The sequence below is a fragment of the Sitophilus oryzae genome, unplaced genomic scaffold (genome assembly GCF_002938485.1).
Source record: "Sitophilus oryzae breed Bouriz unplaced genomic scaffold, Soryzae_2.0 scaffold_177_pilon_pilon, whole genome shotgun sequence".
Taxonomy (NCBI): Eukaryota; Metazoa; Arthropoda; class Insecta; order Coleoptera; family Curculionidae; genus Sitophilus; species Sitophilus oryzae.
Genome location: NW_022146479.1, coordinates 6,873,636 through 6,898,115, shown reverse-complemented (window position 1 = coordinate 6,898,115; position 24,480 = coordinate 6,873,636). Strand labels below are relative to the sequence as shown.

Here is a 24,480-nt window from a genome sequence, read left to right as displayed (position 1 = left end):
TGACAAATGACAAGAGAGTGGTTGTGAAGTGGCGTCCCCTGTTCGAAGTACTGTAAACTATTTCTGATAATAGAACCCTTTTTTTAGGATAATTTAAAAATATACCATAGGATCGAAAAAAACGGCGTTAACGTTGGCTGGGAAATAAAAATCGCTCTCAATTTATATATCAAATTTTGTGGAAAATATTATCGTCGTTTTCAAGCTAACTTGAGGGGTTTAAGTTTTGGATCATAAGGTATTAATTTAAATTAAAAAAAAAATACACAAAAGAGAATGGACTTAATAAAATTTGAACTAATGATAAATGATCCTTAAAAAATCGTTGCATGTTAAAAATTAAATTAATTTCTAAAAAGCTGGTTTTAAAAGGACACTATCAAACCAGTTTTTTAACGTCCATTCATCTCCCTAAATAAAAAAAAAATACGTTTAATTATATGCACCTCTATTTAAGAAAAAAATCGTTAGAAAAGTAAATAGTAGATGGATTTTTTAAATGTCATATAAAAATAATAAATAGTGATTCTAAAAAGAAATAAAATATTAAACACCCAATCATTGAGATGGCTCTGTACAACAAGGTAGTCGGTTTTGTGAGAAAATTAATTTTTTGAACCCTTGTTTTTGAGCTATTTTTGATGATTAATATAAATATATATATATATATATATATATATATATATATAACATATATATATAACCAACCTTATATATATATATATATATATATATATATATATATATATATATATATATATAACTCCTTTCTGCTATATACCTATATATATTATATATATATACTATATATATATATATATGCTGCTGCTGCTTAACTGACCTTATATATATATATATATATATATATATATATATATACTATACTGTTCTCGTAATGCTACAATGGTCTATATTTTCTTATACTATGTCTTTAATTATTAAATAAAAGCAGTTTCAACGAAATCGGGGGCATGACGGAAATCGACAAATTTCATGGCAATATGTATAGCTGTGGTATAATTTTTTTTGCAAATAAGAGCAAACGTAGACTTAAAATTATAAACATTTCAGCATTTGTAGAACATTTTATGTAGATTCAGAATATATACACCTTTGAAGTTTGAAGGATTGGTGTTGTGAGAAAATTAAATATTTTGACCCTTCTTTTTGATGACGGGTAAAACGTCCCATTACTGTTTTCGTGTATGACTACAATGGCTTACATTTTCTTATTTTAGGCCTTTTAATTAGCAAATAACACCACAGTTTTAACAAAATTCGAAAATCTCCAATTTTAAAGACTATACAGGGTGTCCCAGAAATAAGTGCAAATATTTTAACTGGAAGTATAGTTCAACCCCAGAAACACGCATATGAAGTTTTTTTTCGCGAAAAAAAAAATTTGAAAATTCGGAATTACTAAAAACTAAAAAAAATTCTATTTTTTTTTCAGTTTTTAGTTAAAATTAAAAAACATAATTTCTTGATAATATGACAACATAGGTAGTAGATTAAATTTACAAGAAAGAAAATCCAGAAAAGATCCAGTGGTTCACAAAATTTTAGCAAAAAATATATTTTTTTTGAAATTTTCAAAGTGAAATTACTTCTTTATTTTGGACTTTTTTGAAAAACGACAAAGAGAAAATATGTTTCTTTTATCGAGATCTACCACCCCTTAAAATACTTGCACTTATTTCTGGAACACCCTGTATAGATGGTAGGAATGTCCAAAAATATCGATTTTTTTTTAAAAGTTCGTTAAATAGTGCGAAGATATTACATACCTATAATAATATATAAAATAATAAATAGTGATTCTAAAAAGAAATAAAATATTAAACACCCAATCATTGAGATGGCTCTGTACAACAAGGTAGTCGGTTTTGTGAGAAAATTAATTTTTTGAACCCTTGTTTTTGAGCTATTTTTGATGATTAAAAAAACATATGATTACTATAAAGACTTATACATATACATTTTTTTTTACTGTTGATCATTTTTCTTCTCCAATATACCGACAGGGTGAGACATAAATAAGTGCAAATATTTTCGGGGCTGGTAGATCTCGATAAAAGAAACATATTTTCTTTTTATCGCTTTTCAAATAAGTCAAATATAATGGAGTTATTTTACTGTGAAAATTTCCAAAAAAAAAGAATTTTTGCTAAAATTTTGAGAACCACTGGATCTTTTCTGGATTGCCTTTCTTGTTAATTTAATCTACTATATACCTATGTTGCCATATTATCAAGAAATTATTTTTTTTTAATAAAAACAAAAAAAAAATTCAAAATACATATTCCGAATTTCCAAAAAAATTTTTTCGCGAAAATACCTCATAGACGTTTTTCTGGGGTGAAACTATACTGCTAGTTAAAATACTTGCACTTATTTCTGGGACACCCTGTATAGATGGAAGCAATTATTATATACAGGATGTCAACAAAAATAGTGTATCTAACTTCGGTGGGTGATTCTACGGACAAAAATAAAACAAAAAGTTCCTGTGAATGTGAACATATACACTAAAATGGCTTCCTTAAGAAAAGGTAAATAAAAATGATATATTTTGTTTATTTTTAATTTTTAAAAACATTGGTAAACTGTTTTTCTTGAAATTTGGTACTCTTTCACACATTGCCAAAGCGAATGGCGGTAGTGTAAAATTACGTATCAGGCCTGAAAGGGTACTTTTCATTAGGGTAGAGAGTACAGAGTACTAATGGTGGTACTCCTTTTATCCTTATAGATACTTATACAGGTTGTTAACTGGACGGGTACTACTTGGGGAACAGAATGGCAACACTGCCTACATTCCAACTGAGTCGTACTAAGCTAAGCTGCCGACTCGTCCCTCGTCCCGTCGTCGCGTCGCGCGTCGTCTCTCGATGAGCGGGCCGAAGTTGTCATATTTCAACCATAAAGCTCTTGCCGCGAGCAATAAACAAATTAACAACCTCTATAACAAAATTAACAAAATCAGGAGATTAATTCATTTAAAATTTCTTTACAATTTATTATTTCACCAATACTAAAATCGATGCATCGCAAATGCATCCTAACCTTTAAACGCAAATATCTTGATAAACCATTCACCATTCAAGTTCTAGCTTTTTATGTTATTTGTTGAAATTACTGTATCTATAAAGATAAAAGAAGTACCACCAGCGGTACTAGTACCACTGTCTACCCCAATGAAAAGTACCCTTTCAGGGGTGTTTTTTCAGCGGAATTTTACACGATCGCCATACGCTTCGGCATTAAAATGTGTGTATGAATACAAAATTTCAGAAAAAAACGGTTTACCAATGTTCTTAAAAATAAACAAAATATATTTTTATTTGGGCTGTAACTTCTTCTGGACGCATTTTAAGGCATATATTTATAGGAACTTTTTGATTTATTTTTATCTACAGAATCATCCACCGAAGTGAGATACACGATATTTTGACACTGCATGATCAAACAAGGCAGCGTCACTTTTGACATTCTGTACAAACAAAAATCTAGATTTGTCGTGAATTGAATAGTTATAGCTTTAAAAAACTTTGAGAAAACGTTAATATCCCTATCGCTGATACTTTTAAAGATTAAAGAGAACGTTACGGAAAAAATGTAAATTAATTTTCCTCCCCTAAGACACCCCAAGAATTAGAAAAAAGTTCGTTAGATATTGCAAAGAATTAAAAAAACTACCCGGTGGGGAGGGGGCAAAATACTTATATACCGGCACTGAAATAAGGGAGCCGGACGCGACAAATGATAGCGCGGTCCTTCGAGCGCCAACGAGCGATACACCCCTTTCGCTGAAAAAGATCCTAGAAGTAGTGGGGGTTCGGCCGGTAGAGCTTTGCCTCGCGCACACATCGCAAAGCAAAATAAAACAAAATCGCCCGCTACTGCAGTGAACTGACACCAGTAGAAAGCTACATTGCATGCGACTATACGAATTTTCTTTTGACGAATTTCATCTTCTTTGGAAAGATGGATTTGCCACCGAACAATTCCAATTCGACGGTGAATAGCAATTCGGGAGACGACGAACGCCACTCGAATGCCAGTGCCGAAACTAGCAACCCTGCTATTACTGGTTCGAACTTATCATTGCCGTGTTCTTACAGTGCTAGTGTTGCCCCCACATCTAGTGCTAGGGAATCACCGAAAGTTGCACCCTCACAAGTTCTGATGCCAGTGAGAAATTCGTCTTCGCCGTCAGTTCCACGCAAAATTATGAGCAAGAACAAAAACAACACAGGTAAAACACACCACCCTTTTTTATATTAATCCTGATATTAATTCAAAAACACTAACTATATATTCTCTGGACAAATCAAGCAAACGTCGATTTGAAATCGGAAACAAACATTTCAACCGTTTATTTCTCTGTAATTTTGGATAGTCTGCGCACCATGTGACACTGTGTTAATAATGAAATACAATGTTGCTATTACTATCTACACAATTTTCAGATTGTAAACTAACTATTACAAAAAAAAGAAATTACTCAAATTCTACACAATATTCCATAATATCAACATTAACACTGAACAGCAATCACAAATTATAATGGTGTTAATTATAACACTACAATTATAATGGCAAAACATTTAGGTCTTTTTAATATTTAAATTGAAGAACATAAGAACATACAATTTTTCGCATATATCTGAAACGTAAATAGGCACTGAGAAGATTGTTATAAATCAACTGATGATACATGCTTAATAAATTTGGCATATAGAGTTTGAAATTAAGTTTCTAGTGAACCTATTGTGATGGATGTGTGTGAAGGTTCCAACATAAATTGCATTTAATCAAATATCAGCTAAAAGATACAAAAAAAATTATTAGTGTATGCGTTATTATTTGGACATCGTTTGTTATATTCAAATACAATTTAGCATGTGTTTGGCACTTTATATAGTATTCTAAACAGTTTAAGTTGATTACTTAAAAATTCCTATAAAATGAACACCGTTTATTTTTCTCCTTACCCTTCACCTATGATCATAATTCCTCAATTATAATCTAAAAAGAAAGAATACTTCCAAAAATTCAATAACAACTATAAAAGAGCTTCATATACAGGGTCCGGTAATAGGGCTTCGGGCATCTGAATAAAAAAACTTGGGAATTTTGTTTTAAGTGCAAACCTAAATTATGTACTAGGATGTATTTCAGAAAAATATTTTAACTTCTACAGGATGACTCAAAAAAGTTTGAGTAAATCGGGATGATTTTTTCTAAATGAAACAAATTGTATATTATTGCATTTTTGGCTTCCTTTCAGATCACTTTACATAATCCTAAAATATGAGTAAATATATTTTGAGAGTTTCAGAGATATTCATAAATAAATAAAAAATATCTATTTTTCGGCCTTCCTTAAAAAATTATTAAAAATAGGTACAAGAACTGTCCTGAAATCAAAACTTTATTAGGTATTTACTTTAGATGGTCTGTACTTAACTTTGCTATGAATATCGTGATGTTAAATCATACAGGGAGTTCAAAATTCTACTCCAAACTTTCTAGAATATAAAATAATTTTCCTTCCATTTAAAAAAATCGTCCCGATCCACTCGCACTTTTTTGGGCAACCCTGTAGAAGTTAAAATATTTTTCTAAAATACATTACATACTTTAGGTTTGCACTTAAACAAAATTACTAAGTTTTTTATACTAGGAGCTAGGAGCTACAGATGCCCGACGCACTATTGCCGGACCTTGTATATGTAGTAATTATTCGTCGTTTGTGTGAATCCGTATACAAAATATGTATATACATATGTATAATAGTATATAAGTGATGTTTTAAGTCTATTGAATATTTAATAAAGATATTAAATAGAGAGGAAATAAAATTATGATTTCTATAGATATCCGGCCTGTTCTTTAAATTATGATGCCCTATTTATATAGACATTACAATGAATTAGATACGAATTTTTGAAGTTAACTAAGGTGTTTTTTGCTTATATGCTATTGTTTTTCCATAGAAATGGCTTACCAGTCTTAAGGAAAAAGAGATAAAAAAACGAATGACTGTGAATGCTTCAAGGGCGATTAAAAAATTGGAAATCTAACAAAAACTGGTAGTTTATTAGTTACGCAACAAAAGTGGATATTTAATTTTAATAAACGAAAAAATCGGTACGCAATAAACTATTTTCAAACAAAAAGCTACTCGGTGTTTTTCAATAGAAAATTATTATCCACGCTACGGTTTTTTAGCTAGCCTGACTGAGATAGAAAAATGTAGCAGTAAATTAATTGTTTAGATATAACAGGACTGAAAATAGAGAAAAAAATATAAAAAAATTACGTGTCTGAGATGGCATTGTTATTCATTGCCCATCCATTCCAAATTATAGCCAATATTCTATAAAAACAGGAAAAAAAACAAATCTACTTTTTTAGAAATGGTTATTATTTCAGATATACTTTTCTATAACACCGTTAAAAATTTATTATTTTTTTTTATAATTGAAACGTTTTTCTCTCTAGCATAGATTAATTAAAATTTTTAGTGACAAGATTTTTAGTTAACAAAACCAAGGGAAAAACTAAAAATTACCTGGTGACATAATTTAATATGATTTTTATTTAATTTATCTAAATAGAGAATTATTAAAAGAAAGAATAAATAAATCAAAATAAATCGCTACCCTCTCCAAGAATTCGATACTACATATATACAGGGTGAGTCTTAAATAAGTGCAAATATTTTCGGGGCTGGTAGATCTCGATAAAAGAAACATATTTTAAAATAACCGAATTATTTTACTTTGAAAATTTAAAAAAATGATATTTTGCAAACATTTTGAGAACCACTGGATCTTTTCTGGATTTTCTTTTTTGTGAATTTAATCTACGACCTATGTTGCCATATTATCAACAAATAATGTTTTTTTAACTGAAAACTAAAAAAAGTTGCCAAATTTTCAAAAATTTTTCTTCGCGAAAGAAACCTCATACTCATAATCGTATCTCTGGGGTCGAAATCTACTACTCCTAAAAATATTTGCACTTATTTAAGACACTTTGTATAGTAACATGGAAACAAAATATATCGATATTCTTCTATAATGAACATCCCTAATAGAATGGAAAACAGTTTTTCATTCCATTTATTTTTTTAATTCTAGACCTATTAGTTATGTAAATATATTTAAAAACTTACATTTTTAAAATTTACCTACGTTTATAACATTAACCATAAATACCGTGTTATCGAAAAAACGGCGTCCAGTTAGCTTAGAAATAACGATCGTATGGTATATTGGTCTCGATATTAAAATACAATATTTACTTTCATAATATATTGAATTCTATTTTTTAGCACGTATAGTGTGACTATTTTAGTTCAAATTCTGTTGTATATAAGTTTTTAAAAGAATATTCTTTTTAGACTAAAAATCAAAACTAAATTGAGTTCACCCAAATACGTTTAAATAAAATATACGACGGCCTCCCCATAAGAGCAATGAGAGGATTTACGTCCCAGTATTGAAGGAGGACAGAAAATCGAGTTGAATGGTTTCAAGACATAGGTTCATCCTTGTTTAGTCAAACCTCCTACAACACAAGGATAGACTTATGTAGAAAATGCATTGAAATTCTATAGCCATCCTTCAATATCGGGACAGGAATTTAAGCGGTACCCTTCGTACACTTACTTTATTTTAAACGTATTTGAGTTCACCACAATAGATAACTACCGCATAACAAAAGTTTTGCAACCGGGCTTGTATATAATTTAATTTTCCATAAATATTGTTTATTCAGTTACTAGCCAATGTACGTTTTATCATTATGCATTTTAATTTTTAATATAATAATGTCGATAAATAAAAAAAAAACAGTTTTTCTGCTAGTAAACCGATCTCAACCGTTTCGAACGGTGCTGTATATAGCCCGACTGAGTGGAAGGCACAAAAGAAAAGTTAGATTTTTGAACGTCTTGTATAAATCGATCCTGGACAGCTTTTTGTAGCCAGTCGTGGCGTTTTTTTTTGCCTTAGAGGAATGCCGAGTTCAATTTCGGTAGCGCGGCAGCCAGCAGCGGTAAAATCGATAATTTATTTTTTTCTCGAGACGGGTCTCTGTTCGAAAAATTTTTCGGACAAAAACTAGTCCGCGGCGAGTTTGTCGGGTATAGGCAAAAAACGGCCGGTAAAAAGTTTCCAGACACTTTTTCATACGAGAGCGCGAGCTTTAGTCGATTCCATAGCGAGGCGTTCTTAGGGTACATTCTCAGGAACAAGTGTTGTTATTTCGCGTCGCTTTAGTTCGGTAAGAAACGTCTTTAAATCATACACCTACAGCTATATTGATCTCACTAGCAGTCATATCCATAGTCAGAGCTGCAACAAGTCAGTTTTAAAAAGACTTAAGTCTTAAGTCATTTCTAAAATCAAAATGGTTTAACTCTTAAGTCAAATTCAACATAAAGTTCAAATGATTTATTAAGTATTAAGTATTTGACTTTAAATCATTTTATTTCAAGTCAACTCATTTTTGTAAAGACTTAAAAACTGTAACTTTTCTTTTTGATGACTTAAGTCTATATTTTTGAGTTAAATCATGATCTGCAAGTTAAGTCAGTAAAATGACATAAATCAATATAATTATATCCTCAAGTCGAGACAAGGAGAATTCAATTTAAGTACCTCTTTTAAAATGTTAATATTAATTTTCTTGTATTACCAATTAGGCGATTTTCTTACTAAGTATCATATTATCACATTATTACTTTATTGTAGATACAAATGAGACTAAAACCGTAAATTTAAAGTAGTAAAATAAAACGGTTAATTTTCAGAACAACTACAAACACAAAAATATGTTGTTTTTTATAAAATTTAACCGATTTTGTAGTACTTTATATATGTATCCATTACAGATAGATGTCATTGAATACATGTCTATTAACAAATGGTGATGTGTTTTGATCACGATGTAATATATCGATGGCAAAAGCTAATTGCTGGAGGATTTTAAGGTACTCTTCAATATATTGGGGATAAGTTTCTTTCGTTCGTCTTTTGGGCTACATAACTGAGTCGGGTATTCACTTGAAAGACAACAGACTCGCTACGCACGCGTAACACGACAAATAATCAAAACCAATTCCGCAAAACTAACATTTTATTTACTAGTGGTATTAAGCATTGTGTTTTTATTTTGCTGCTTGGCTGCCGCCTAAGGTACATTCAGGCTGAGAGTGTCGAGCGTCGCGTCGCGTGTGCGTCGCGTCCGCGTGTCGAAATGGAATCAATTCACTTAACTTAAATTAGACCGTTCAGGCAGACAGCGTCGCGTTTGGCGTTACACTAGCGTCCGCTTAGCGTCGGGGTTCGAGTTCAATCGTTCGAGAACGTCGCGTCCGCCCCACGCAAACGCGACGCGACGCTCAACGCTCTCAGCCTTAATATACCTTAACAGTTTAAAAAATATGCTGCTGTTAAAAAGTTATCATAAAAATATATAAAAATCTGACGAGCCTTTTATAAAAATACTTAAATCTTTTTAACGACTTAAGTCTTTTTTAAAAAGACTTAAATTTTTATCTATTTCGGGATAAAGATTTAAATCACAAACCATTTTTAAAAAGACTTAAGTTTTAAGTGTCACCTTTCAAAAAATTACTTAAAATCAAAAGACTTACATTGTCAAGACTATTACATGTGTCTTTTGTCCTGTCCACTCTATTTTTTTACAGTCTCTTTTGGTTATTCCCTTCATATTTGGTTCAATTGAGCGTTGTGCGACCTGCAATTTCCTTATAATGTCCGTTTTAAGTGTCCAGGTTCCACATGCATAGGTCATCGCTGGTAGTACACAGTGGTATACCTGAATGTTTTCTTCTTTAGATAAAGTGGCATTCTAGACTTGAATATGATTGAGTTTTTCCATAAGTACTCCAACTTAATTCTTCTGTTGATTTCTGGGGCTCAAGTTTCGTTTAGCCGAAATCAGTTACATAGAATATCGGTTTATAGGATGATTCTATACAAGAAACTAGCACTACATAATTTGATTTTTGCCGTGGAAATTCTTTGTTTTAAGAAAACTCGAATTTTTAATTTTTCTATTATTAACTAAAATTTGAAACTTATTAACGGTATTTTTAAAAGTTTTTTCATTATAGAATGACGTAAAAACATTTAATTCAACGATGTGAACTAATTTTTATTCAAAAATATATTTTTATCACAATAATTTTCATTGATTTTTCCGGGTTTAGAAGTGCCGAAATGTGATAGGAAGATAAAAACTACATATTTTTGTTTGATTAATAATTTGCTATAACTTTTCTATATAACTATTGCCGCGGAAATGTATCATAAGGGCGGTGTAATGGAAAATCTTCAATATTTCGAAGTTTTCCATAGTATTCTCTACTTTTTTGCATACTTTCGGTTTGGTTTGGTTTGGTTGTTTTTATTGGATTTGGTTGTAGTGGGTTTAGTTGGCTTGGTTTGATTTGGTTGTTTTTTAGGGTTTGGTTTGGTTTAGTTGTCGATTTTATGCTTTATTGACAATTTTTTTTAAATTTTCGCATCTATTGACCACAGCGATATTAAGTTGATAAGAATAGATATTATTCATTGATCTGTGTCAAAGGTCGGGAAGAAGATCACTGCATAGTGGTGAAAAAAGGCATTTCCGCGGATTTTCATTTTTGTATCGGTGCTTAAAAATAAGTCTACATTATAAAATAATATTAATTTTTTATATATCTCATTTCGTTACTTCTAAACTCTATTCAAAAAAATGGCAACATCGCATTTCCGCGGAAGTTCATTTTCGTATTCGTATTTACAAAGACGTCTAACATATGGAATAACATTAATTTTTCATGTATGTCTTTTCGTTACTTTTAAACCGCATTCAAAAAATGGTGACGCATTTCCGCTGCAATTTTTTTCCAGTAATGTACTCCCTGAGGTACCTAAATGACAAAAAATTGTTTTTTTCTTTTTTAACAGATTTCGGCTAAACGAAACTTGACCCATTTCTGGTAGTAGAGATCCCGAGCGGTGTATAAGTTGTCCCAAATATATATATATTCTTCTACTATTTCCAGTGTTATGATGTTTATTAGAATGATTTTTCTGTCTACCAGTTCGTTGTTCGTTGTACATCACTTGAGACCTACTTATTGCTGGCTCTATTAAGTTTGTTAATTTGTGCTTGTAGTTCTTCGGGACCATTGGCAATTAGGACTATGTCATCAGCGAATCTTAGATGGTTAAGATATTCTCCATCTATTTTTAATCGTTGGTTGGTCAGTCCAGTTGACGGAAGATTCCTTCTAGCGTTGCTGTAAACAGCTTTGGGGATATTGCATCTCCATGTCGTACTCGTTTGTCAGTTGAGAATACATGTCTACCTAAACACACTTGATTATAAAATGTGAAAAATATCAACAAAGTTTTGAGGCAAATTCTTGGTATACACACAACCAAACTTATATGGATAGATCATTCCATATAAGTTTGGCTATTATTTCTCATAATTTTTGAGATGTATGAAAATTTTCTGTTTATGAATAAAACTCAGTCCTTACCAATGACTTTTAATGTCAAATAATCCATATAGCAATAAAAAAAATTAATCAGTTCCCAAAATAAACAAAATGGTTTTTTTTTGGTTTCTGAAACGAAATTAAGATTTAAATTTTTAATGGCCAAAAGCAGTCGTTTATTCTTTATTATCATGTTTATTTACAACAAAAAGCCTTATCTTAAAGTTGTATACCAATTTTTATCCTTGCAAGAAAGTTAGTCAGAAATAAAGAGTTATTCCATATAAGTTTGGTTGTGTGTACATTATGGTGTTCTAGGAGACTTTATTCTTAAGTATAACATATTAAACCGAAAATCATCAAGCTAACCATCAAATAATCAATTATTTTGCTAAAATGTGATTAAATATTATTAAAAATTAGACAGTTAAATAAATTTTTGTTTTGAGGAATTTTAGTAACAGATGAACCACAATCGTTATATACACAAAAACGTAAAATTTCCACGCAGTACCCACATCGATAAAAATCACATTTTTTTCTTTTTTAATAATTTATCAACCAATCGATAAACTCAAAAAAAATGTATTAAATTATTAAACAATATATCTCAGTTAATATGGCTTATTTATTATTCAACATAGCCCTAAAAGCTAAAAATATACCTAATTATGTATATTATAAAACTCAAAACTATTCTATATATTAAAAAAAAAGTATTAGATCAAACGATATATATACATTTTTACTTGAGCTTAAATAGAAAATAATAGTAAAAGCTCTTACATTGCTACAAAAGCTCAATTCTATGTCGTCTGCGACTGAACTAACAGCAGTCTTTATGTTTTTACAAATAAAACCCAGACGGTAGGGCAATATATTGATTAGATGGATATTAAACGCAAAAAAATTGTCTGTCTATGTGAAAGCTTTTTTTAATGTTTTATTAAAAGCTTTCTAAATTTAATACTTCTACTCTTCGGCGAAGACTTGTACTTATATACACACTGCTTTATGAAAATTATTTGGCAAGGCAGGAATTTTTACAATACCTAGTTAAATTTCCTTTTCCTTCAATTTCTAAATTTCAGATTTGGTATTATTAGTTAGTATGCTTAGGTATACTGGGTTAGATCATAGACTTAAAATAAAGTCTATGGGTTAGATATTTTAATTTCCAACACACACACATAGTTTCCGGAACCAGAGCTGTTTTTCGGAACCGGGAACTTCGGTACCGCGCCTCTTAGGAACCAGGATTTACCGGTTTTTTCGGTACTTTCGGTACTGACTAATTTTTGTTCAATTATAGTGCAGTTCATCAATCAGAAAGCAAGGGATGGTTTCTCAAAGTAAAATGGATAAGAAATTTAGATTTTTAATGAAAATAAAACAAATTAATAAGTAATCAGTCATGCAAAAATTAACATGAACACAAACATGAACAGAAGTAAAGAAAAAAGTATAGGTAACTTAAATTTCACATCAAACAACATAAACCAACTTAACTGAATTTGAGACAAAAGCCCTAAAATAGTGAATTAAAAATGCAAATGTCTATTAAAACATCATAATAAATATTATAGGAACTTCAAAAGAGAAAAAAAGCAAGAACAATAAGAAATAACATCATTACTTATTTAGAAGAGTTTGATTTCGACCGCTAGAAAGTATCAAAAGTCTTTCGCACGTAAAAAAATATGTTTTTAATTATTATTACCGAGTCCCGAAAGTACCGAAAGAACCGGGAATTAATAATTTCGAGTCCCGGTTCTGAACCCTAATTGTAGTGTATTAATTTCTTTGACTAGTGTCATTTTATTAATTAAAAGACTAACTATTTATCAAACTATATCCTCCAGTCTTATACATTGAATTATATATTATTATTTATTATTTTATTTATTGAACGTTAATATCTCCAAAGTAAAGCTAAAAATATAATTGTAAAAAGTTACAATAATATAAAGCAGTTAAAGCACTTTTTTTGAATATGTTTAATAGAATTTAGTTAGAATAAAAGGGGGATTAATTTTAATGTGATATAAAGCAAAATAATGTTAAAATAATACGGGTGTGTCGATAGTAGCTAGTACGTTTTTCTTTCTTAATAATAAGATGTATTGAAATATTCAAATCTATTCTAAAATAACGCTTTGTACTAAACCACCCTATTCGAAAAAAGTAATATGTTAGTCTTAGCTTTGTGCATACGTTATAAAAGAATAAAAAAAATGGAGGGAATTCATTAAAAATACGATGGCCCCATTGTTAACTGCAAGGCGAGGTTTTGCCATTGAAATAAATTGGCAATGCCCTTAAAATCTAGAGACGCAAGCCCCCATTGGGTGAAATATTCTGGGGGTTGGAACATTTGACCCCTAGGTAGGTAGAAATAAGCACCCTAAAAACCCTTTGTTGTCCGTACGGTGGTTCTCGGGTTCAAAACTCGCTCCTCCCTGTGACCGTACGACGCTAGGTAGACATAATTTTTTGCACTGGCTCGAAAAAAAACTAACCCTTTCTGTACTGCGCGCTTAGGTCAGTTTGAATAATAATTAGATGTAAATCTTCCTTGTGAGAATTCAGTTTTTTTCGGCACAATCTTTTTTTCGAAGTGTGTGACGGTACTGTGAGAATAATGTTTTTTTGGTCTCTGGGTCTATCCATATCCAAATGTCTTCGGTTTTTTTTTCTTTGAGACTGCGACTTCTTTTAATAATCACAACATATTCACGCACGTACCTACTGTTAATATACATATATGTATAATTTAAATGATCTGCTAAAATATAAACACCAGATCATAATTTGATTTTTTTTAAATATAACAGTTTTTTTGTCAATTTTAGTAATGAGCTATACTGGTCTTGGTCTTGCATTTTTTTTCACCTTTAATATGATGTAATAAATTACTTATTTGTTGAAAATCATTCTTTTCATTTATTACAAATACCTAGTGTTTTCTCGACTATTCCTATCCGTAATTGAAAAATAAAAATTTTCGCACAATAAATATTATTAATAATTTCTTTCTTTAGAGTTTTATTTGCATTAAATTACTAAAAACACTATTTATTTAAAGATGTTTTATGTATAAAGTGTCTCTAGTAAAAATCTATTAAAAAATGCCGAAAGGACCTTGCAGCAAGACCAAGAATTCTTTTTAACTGCAAGACCAAGACCAATGGAGACTTGGTCTTGGACTTGCATTTGCTCATCACTAGTCAATTTTATATAATGATTTATTTCCACTGTTTTGTTTACGCTCTGTATGCATGTTCAATTACTTATAACAAAATCAATTATTATTGTCTTAAATTCCCGTGTGTTATAGTTGTAATGTTGGATTTTTCCAACTTACGTCAATTTTTGATTTTTTTGTCTTACAATAACATATTAGATTTTTTAAAACTATTTACGAGATCTACCTACCGTGTACAAAAAAAGAGCACTGGACCATGTCCATTCGATCAAGAATCTAGTGGCAATTATTAAAATCTTTAATATTTTTTGTTTAAAGCTTTTAATATTGTTTTTGTACCTATGTATATATTTTTTTATTCTAATAAAAATTTTAATTTAAAACTTTGTTCTTGCTAACGTAATAAATAAGTATCTAAAATTTCAGAAAAAATGTGAATCAATCAATAACAGTTATACCTCTACACGAAAAATTATAATAATAAATTAATATTATTTATTTTAGAAGAAATAATTTAATTTATTTTGTGTAATCTGCGATAAAAAAAAGTTAAGTGTTTTTTTCTTAGACTTATCTAACATTTCCCGGACTTAATCGACAACTATAAAACTATTATATGAACCTTTTCCGGACACAAACGGTACATTGTGAGACAGGAAATTGTAGAGAGAAACAAGCCCTATAACATAGGATACAACATTTTAATGAACAGTGCTTTCCATAAAATGAATAAAATGAAAAATATACGAAGTAATATACATGTACTGATTTCTTTCGAAAATCGACCACTATGATCCCTTCCCCGACACAAAGGGTACATTGTGAGACAGGAAATTGTAGAGAGAAACAAGCCTTATAACATAGGATACGACATTTTAATGAACAGTGCTTTCCTTAAAATGAATAAAATAAAAAATATACGAAATAATATACATGTACTGATTTCTTTGGAAAATCGACCACTATGAAACTATGATCCCTTCCCCGACACAAATGGTACATTGTGAGACAGGAAATTGTAGAGCCCTATAACATAGAATTGTACAAGCCCTATAACATAGGATATAACATTTTAATGAACAGTGCTTTCCAAAAAATAATCCCTAGATGTATAATCCAATACTAATACCACAGAATCCACAGATACTGTCTCAGCTTTTTATTTTATGGAAATTTTTCATAGACTAGTTCAATTCCTAGATCCTCATGGGATTTCTTGTTTGTGATGTGCCAAGCAGCACCAAGTATGCTTTTTAGCAAATAAATGTTATAAAAAAATTATTTAATTTTTTTACTTTTTTTCCATGTACATAATATATTATTATATTTAAAACATCTCAATGTCGATCAATTCGAAGGACAGAGAATGCCTAGAGAAGCTGAACAAATTAGGTAAAGAAAATAAAGTGCTCCTACTCTAGGTGCCCACCTACCAAGAGATAGAAAGTAATTAGAAAGCAAACGATCTAGCTAGAAAAGGAGCGAACACTCCACTAACCAGACCAGAACCGATCTGCTTCCCAAGTGGAAACCAACTCAAAGCGGAATCTGGAAAATTCCATCCATAACCTGAAATGGGAATCCTGCAACGGTCTAAGACACTCGAAGATTTTCCTTGATTTAAGTATAGCTATCTTCGGATTGTCATGGGGTTTTTAACAGGACACTGTCACAAATTATCTATAACAGATGCGAAAGAAAGCGACTGCATCGGAAACCGCTCGGCAAACCCCACACACCTATTGAGTGGTGTAAATACACCAGTCGTTTAGTCCGGAAACCTATGCTGTGTCGTATTCGCTTGCTGGAATGACATAGTGCGTGGTTATATGTTTCTTTTAAAAACGGGTGTAGGATTTTGTTGAACTTTTGAACTGTTATTTCTAAGTTTTGGTAATTTGTATATCTTATTTAAAATGGGATACAAATGTGTTTATTTATAAGGAAAAAAAAGATATTTATAGTATAAAAAATTAATTTATTTAACAAAATTTAATTAAAAATGTGACAAAATAGTACCTTTCTATTGGTTCTATCGGACTTTTTTCGACTATATAAATCTTTATTTGTAAACTTTAATACATCAAATATGCTCAATCTAATAAATCATTTAATGATGTAAATAAGAGGAAATTTCTCACATGGGTGGTCAAATTCTATAGTTTTCATTATATCAAACAGCCTCTGAGAAATGTTTTCAACTCAAAATGCCTTTAATTATGTTTGACTACATCAATTAAAAGGGTCTTCAAATACATCAATGTGATATTTGTCTAAAATTTGCAAAAGAACCCGAATCTCTGGATAACTCGAAATTATTTACCCATTTAAAAGCCTTTGATCATGAAAGTGGAAAAATTTGTTCATTTTATTTACTGGAAATGGAAAAATTATTTATATTAAATTTTGATGAGTTTTGCACTGAAGAAAACATTCAAAGGCTGTTTGATATAATGAAAACTATAGAATTTGACCACCCATGTGAAAAATTTCCTCTTATTTACATCATTAAATTATTTATTAGATTGAAAATATTTTATGCATTAAAGTTTACAAAAAATATAGATTTATATAGTCGAAAAAAGTCCGATAGAACCAATAGAAAAGTAATTATTTTGTCACATCTTTAATTAAATTTTGTTAAATAAATTAATTTTTTATACTATAAATTTTTTTTTTCCTAATCTCCTACGAACTGATATAATATGACGAGCAATCTATTAAATTACTGTGAGATTATATGCCTCGATAACATATTGGTGCAGATTATTTTCACCCAAACAAATAATAACCCAAACTATACATTGATGCGGATTGTCTATGAACTCTTTCTGAAGGTCACAGAAACCTGAACGCGTAATTCGGTGTTCTTTCGCATCTGTTGTAGTTAATTTGTGACACTGTCTCCTCAATGATCACCTCAGTAGATTGAAGCCAAGAAACAACGGCGAATGCAGATTCTGTGGGGAAAATGGGGAAACACCAAAATATCTCATCACTGGAGTATGCCTAGACGACAACCATACGTGCCATAAACTTTGGTACGACTAACATCGAAGATGAAGAGCTACCCTCTCTAAAACCGTCTCAGATACTATTTTTTTGAAAGCCCTGGGACTGTATGATGAGTTATAACTCAAGAAAGGGGGGCCCAGTAGATCTATAAGGTCGCGGTGATTAACTTCCCCCCTCCCATACAATCTACATGTATGGTATAAATACACATTTTACTCTATAGTGGAGTAAAAACGATATCAAAATGTGTCAAAAAAGTTTTTGGAGGTATAACTACATGATATCTATACAGGATTATCAGTTAGGGCTTTGTGCATGTGAAATGACTAATTACGACCTTTTTGGGGGGGTCAGAAATTTTTTATACAGCAAAATGTCAAAAATCTGTCAAAAATGTATAACCATGTTTTTTTTACCTTTCCTACGCGATAACTCCTAAACTAATCAACTTATTCACAAACTCTGTTTTTTAATCGATTAAGAACACATAGGCGGTGATAGCTCAGGTAATTAAAATTCCATAGCAAGAGTATTTTTTTTTAGAAAATGGATTAAACTTCAAACATTAACTTTATTGTATCATGATTTTCGGTAAGCGAGAAACTTTTTTATTTGAAGGAATTTTTACATAGTATCTGCGTATGAAATAAAGTAAAAATATTGAAAAAGCTTTTAAAACATGGTACAATCTTCTAATGCTAATACCACAGAATATCTAGCTACGCAAGCTTGCGTAGCTAGATATTCTGTGCTAATACTTTTCTAGTTATCCTAAATTAAATTTACGAATAGGCCGCGCGCGAGACCACTCGGGCCTCGCCGCCCAAAACTCTTTGATTTTATTTGGCGGCACGGCGGACGCGATGTTCCGTAGGCCTATTTCTGATTATGTGCATTGTACCTGCAGTTTGAAATTTAGTAAATTGTGTACGTTATAAAAATCTGGCTTTTTTAGTCAGTATTGGATATATTTTTGGAGATGGATTTTTGCCATTTTTACGGAAACAGATAATTACGTCGAAAATACTTGTAAAATGATGTAAGATGAAAATTCTTTCAGTATAATTTTTGCGTTGTTAAAATCTACTCTGCAATTATAATAATAATAAAAAATGTCTATACCTATGTGGCGGATTCATCTCTCCAAAAAAATTCTTTATGGGTATTTCGCCACTCAAAATAAGATAGTTATTTTTTGTAAACACTTCTGGCGTTAAACCTAAACGGACACTGCTTGTCAGAAGTTATGTTTACAGTTATACAAATTTGCCTAACAAAGAAAAAAATGCTTAACGTTTCGGAAAGTTTATCTCTTTCCGTCGTCGAAAGCAAAGAAAATACATAGATTAAAGAAAAAAACTATTTAAAATATTTAAATTCAACTATTCGAGAACATTTTACTTTTTTAAAACAGATACGTCTACAAGAAACCGTTGACGTTCTTGTTCGTTGTTTTTTTCTTGTAGACGTATCTTTTTTAAAAAAGTAAAGTGTTCTCGAATAGTTGAATTTAAATATTTTAAATAGTTTTTCTTTCTTTATTCTTTGTTTTTTTTTTTTGCTTCCGACGACTGAAAGTGATAAACTTTCCGAAACGTTAAGCATTTTTTTCTTTGTTAGACAAATTTGTATAACTGTAAACATAACTTCTGACAAGCAGTGTCCGTTTAGGTTTAACGCCAGAAGTGTTTACAAAAAATAACTATTTTATTTTGTAGATTTTTTTGCTGTGCAGTGGCGAAATACCCATAAAGGATTTTTTTGGAGAGATGAATCCGCCACATAGGTATACATAGACATTTTTTATGAAAAATAATATTCCAGGGCTATTCGAGGACTAACTTTAGTTGCCAATGCCCTTTTTAGGATTTTGTTTTAATCTTTATGTAAGTGGTATGAAGAGCAAAATTAGAAAACACAAATAATAAGACCTATATTAAAAGAAGAAATTCGTAGTTTAATAAAAGAATTTCAATCCGATGCAAACTTCAAGCATCAAAATTCAAACAACTTTTTTGTTTTCATAAAAAAATATTACAAAAATATGTCATATTAAATCGACACCTACATACACGGAACTCACATATTAAATAATTATTTAAAAAGAACAAGAATTTTCTATATTTATTCTAAAACATAAATTAATGCCACATCCGCCACATCTAGCACGCCGTACAACGTGATGCAGGCCGGGCGGTATAGCGCGGCGTCCAACTATAGGGCGCGCACGGGATAATGATAATTTTAAATCAGAATAACTATAAAAATATTAGTAATAGAAGGTTTAACAAGTTTCAAAAACTTTTTTAATATTTTTTCTTTATTTCATACGCAGATTCTATGTAAAAATTCCTTCAAATAAAAAAGTTTTTCGCTTACCGAAAATCATGATACAATAAAGTTAATGTTTGAAGTTTAATCCATTTTCCAAAAAAAAATATACTCACTATGGAACTTTAATTACCTCAGCTATCACCGCCTAGGTGTTCTCAATCGATTAAAAAAAAGAGTTTGTGAATAAGTTAATTAGTTTAGGAGTTATCGCGTAGGAAAGGTAAAAAAACATGTTTATCCATTTTTGACAGATTTTTGACATTTTCCGATATAAAAAATTTCTGACCCCCCCAAAAAGGTCGTAATTAGTCATTTCACATGCACAAAGCCCTAACCGATCATCTCATAACGATTTTATGTGGTTATACCTTCAAAAATTTTTTTCCAAAAGGAAGCGACTTTTCTTAGTGATTTTACTCCACTACTAATGATTTTAATTGTATTTGTGATATTCAATATCTTTTTTTTTTCTTCTACAAATCAATTAAGCAAGGAAGCAAGATGGCCTGAATAAATATAAAAGGACCGTCCCTTTTCATACCAGCCGGACCATGAAGTTACCCCCTTCCCCTTGCTACGCACCCATGGTCCAAAAATCTACCTGTCCCGTTTTTCTATCGGGGTCCCGTTCTTGCATAATTAAAAATCGTTTTTAGTTTATTTTTTTTTTCGCTCCATTCTCGGAGGCCTTACAAAAAAACCACCAAGAATAAGTCTCGTTAACCCGTGAGAAAAGGATCAAAACCGCCGAAAAAAAAATTAAAGGAGTATGACGAGGTACCTGGCGTTTTTTCGTGGGTGCCTTCGCTCTTCGCCTATAAGATATTCAAATGGTTTGTTGACATTCATGTCTCTGCATATTAAATAGGCTGACATGCGTGATTTTTTCTTAAGTTCACAAGCGAATATTTCCTTTGTGTTGGGGCTGGTTGTTTAAGAGTTTTTTTTTGTCTCTTCTGTGGTCTAAAAAGGCTGAGCTCCTTGGGATCATCTATTAAAATCAGTTTTTTTTAATCGCCGATGTTAGAGCCCGAAGTACTTTCTCGTGAGAGATGTTTTTTAATGGCATATCACGTATAATTGTAATAGTAACAAATGCACCACATGTTTGACAATTAAAAAAATCCAAACCATTATTCAACTTTTTAAACTAGGTAGTAATTTTTTTTCCTCCCCCCTATTTCAGATTCTAATAATTAATCCCACAACAATTATATTTTATTTAAATATGGGCTCCGGCAAAGCCGTACCATCCTTTGCTCGAAGCAACTAACGGAACTTATTTTTACCCCCGCTTGTAAATTCGTTGTGGATAGAGCCAGAATATTAATTTTTACTAATCATGAGGACATGCTATAACTGGCTGGATTGCCAATATATCTATATAGTAATTATACCTCATAGTTTATTAATTTTCACTTGTCAAATTTCTTTTATTTCGACAGCGACTCACTAACAGATCATTAAAATTCTAATGTACTTCTAGATGTGTCACAGACTTAAAATTTTGAATTTTAGGTAGCTTTATGCTTATAACGAACGGAAAAAATGAAGTGTCGAAATATCCTTATGGATTAAAAGTAGGCATATAGCCGCTACCGGTAACTGAATATCCAGTCGACAAAAAGTTCGAAAATTAATATTAATCGATTTGACATTATCTGATATTATTTGCGTATCAATGTAACAGCAATAATTCAAAAATTATCAGTTATCACTAGTCAAACTTCTTTGATATAATTTTGAAATATCTATGCATTATCCGAGAAAAAAATAGGAAGATGACCTACAAGAAGATAAGAAGTAAGAAGTCTCGCAATTGCCAAGTCATTATAATTATTACAGAAAAAAAGGTCTAATGTCGATACTAACAATTTATAACAAAATTTTGAATTTTAAATAAATTGACTTGGTTTTACATGAGATCTCACAACTTTTTAATTGTAGTGGAAAAATTGCCTTGCCAGACTTGACATTTTTATTCTATTTTTTTGATGGAATACTACCATACGATCGAAAAAAAAACGGCGTCAGCTATGGCTATGAAATAAAGATCGCTGTCATTTTATATTAGAATTATATGGGGAATGTCATCGATCGTCATTTGCAAGCCAACTGGACGCCGTTTTTTTTTATATATATATTTATTTATTATTTATTTTATTTTTTTGTTACCCTTTTTTTTAATTTTTAAAATTAAACTTAGAGCTTTTAAAAAACAAATTTTGACGTTGTGGGCTAGTTTTTAAAATATAAACTTTTAATTAATTGCTTTAGAAAGTCTTTTTACTTTGATGTCAAAATTTTTTGATAATTTTAATCTCACTAAAAATTTCCTGAAGAAATATTACTGTGTTCCTGAAATTGTTAATAATCATTTCCGAAAGCTTCAAATTTTAAAAAAGTGTTTCAATTACAATATGATCTATTATACCTTCTTCTAAAATCAAAAATAACTGCATCTTGGTTTTCATTTGGTCGTACGGTATAGAACGTACTTAAAAAGCGAAATCTTGCAGAATATTGACTTTTTTATACTTTTAGCGTTGTATTTAGTGAAATTTGTTCTTTAACCCAATTCATGGGCTGTAATTTTAATCCTGGCTTTACTTATATAGAAATCTATAACAAAAAGTGGTTTAAGCTGTTAAAAAACTGCGACGTGTAGCCAAGAATGAAGCCTGATATATTTGTGTAATCGTTTTGATACGAATAAATCTTGCTTTTTAACATTTTCTTTTAACGATTTGAGATTAACATCGATTTCTTTTTCGTTTTTGCAGTGTTTCCAACGTCATTTCCCAGCAACCAGGCTGAGCTACAACTCTTCAGAGTGATGCAAAATGCCTCTTTGCTTTTATATTTGGACCCTTTATTAGAAATGGGCGGTGATGATGTCGAATCATTGTGTGACGCCGGTGAAGACGAATTTCTAGAAATTATGTCACTTGTTGGTAAGTAAATTTCACACACAACCTAACATCACACCGAAATTATTTTCTAAAAACATGATATTATAATTTAGGAATGGCATCAAAACCTCTTCATGTACGAAGGTTGCAGAAATCGTTACAAGAATGGGTAACAAATCCCATAAAATTTAAAATGCCTCTAGTGCCTGGAGAGGACTTTGAAATAGAACTGTCCAGTCCTAGAGTGACTAGCAACCACGTCTTTTACTCTGCAGACAGTGGTGAAAGTTCTAGAATATATTCGCCATCTCCAGCAGAAATATGTGCCTTACCACCTGTAGCTAGTCCTGGCTTAAGTATTAATAGCAAAAGGTAAAAAGGGAAATATTCTAATAACATTTTTGAGATTAAAGCTTCTGACTGCTGATATTTCGATAACTTAAAATACAAGACATCTCAATATGATGTGACATATTTAGAACAACATAAGTAATAAAATCAATTAAATCGTCTTAACAACATTCCTTTGATTGCTACCTGTAATTAATTTGTTTGTACTTGTTTTTCATAACATTACTCATGCGGTAGTAATAAAAAATCAATACATTGGCTTTTCTACCGGCCTTCCCAAAGATTCCTAGTGGTAAAATAATTTAATAGTGAGCCTTCAAACAAAAATGTAGTCTACATTAGTAGACTTATATCACAGCTTATTCAGTACCCAGCTATCCATCTTCACTTCTACGGCTATTTCTCTATACATGCCAGTAGTCAGAACACTAACGTAGATCTTTTTGTATGCAAAGATTTTGGTTTTCTATTAAAGTTATACCTTTTTTAGGCCTTACTCACCCCTTGACCCATCTTGTCCCCCTTCCAGTAGTTCCAGCCCTAGCGGTAGCTCGACCATGACTCCAAGCTTAATGGAAAGTCAAATTTCAAAATTGGCCATTGCAGCCGAAAGACTGAGCAAGCAGTTACCAAACATGGAACCCAAACCACAAAACGCTAAAAAGAAAGTCTGCAAAGAATTAGAATTGGTAATGTCCATGCCAGAGAACGATCCAAGGAGAATGGACGAGATTAGAAGATATGCAGCTATTTACGGAAGGTGAGAAGTGTTATATTTAGTCCTAATATAAAACATTAATAGTGTTATATACTAATTCCCAGGTTCGACTGTAAAAGGAAGCCGGAAAAGCCCCTTACCCTGCACGAGTTATCTGTAAACGAGGCTGCTGCGCAGATCTGTAGGTTCATTCCTGCGCTGTTGACTAGAAGAGATGAGCTGTTTCCTCTAGCAAGGCAAGTTGTCAAGGATAGCGGTTGTTATTATTCCAAAACACAGTAAGTGTGATATTTGCGTTACATCCCAATTCGTAAAATGTAAAACAGACTTTTATAAAAAAAAATTTAGGTAATAGGTCAATCTTCTGCGCACTATAAAGAAGATAGGAATAATATGTCTCTATAGGGAT

The 24,480-nt window shown here is 31.1% G+C and overlaps 1 protein-coding gene across 5 annotated transcripts in view; it reads left to right on the top strand.

The window, feature by feature from the left end:
• Positions 1-3,849: 3,849 nt before the first annotated feature.
• LOC115882278 (NGFI-A-binding protein homolog) overlaps positions 3,850-24,480 on the top strand; it is a 28,198-nt gene continuing 7,567 nt past the window's right edge. For all 5 annotated transcript variants that reach the window (XM_030900243.1, XM_030900242.1, XM_030900241.1 and 2 more), the window contains exons 1-5: positions 3,850-4,258; positions 22,874-23,044; positions 23,116-23,374; positions 23,844-24,113; positions 24,176-24,349. In XM_030900243.1, coding sequence (XP_030756103.1) covers positions 3,988-4,258; positions 22,874-23,044; positions 23,116-23,374; positions 23,844-24,113; positions 24,176-24,349 — 1,145 coding nt within the window. In that variant the 5' untranslated portion in view covers positions 3,850-3,987. The remainder of the gene's footprint in view (positions 4,259-22,873; positions 23,045-23,115; positions 23,375-23,843; positions 24,114-24,175; positions 24,350-24,480) is intronic.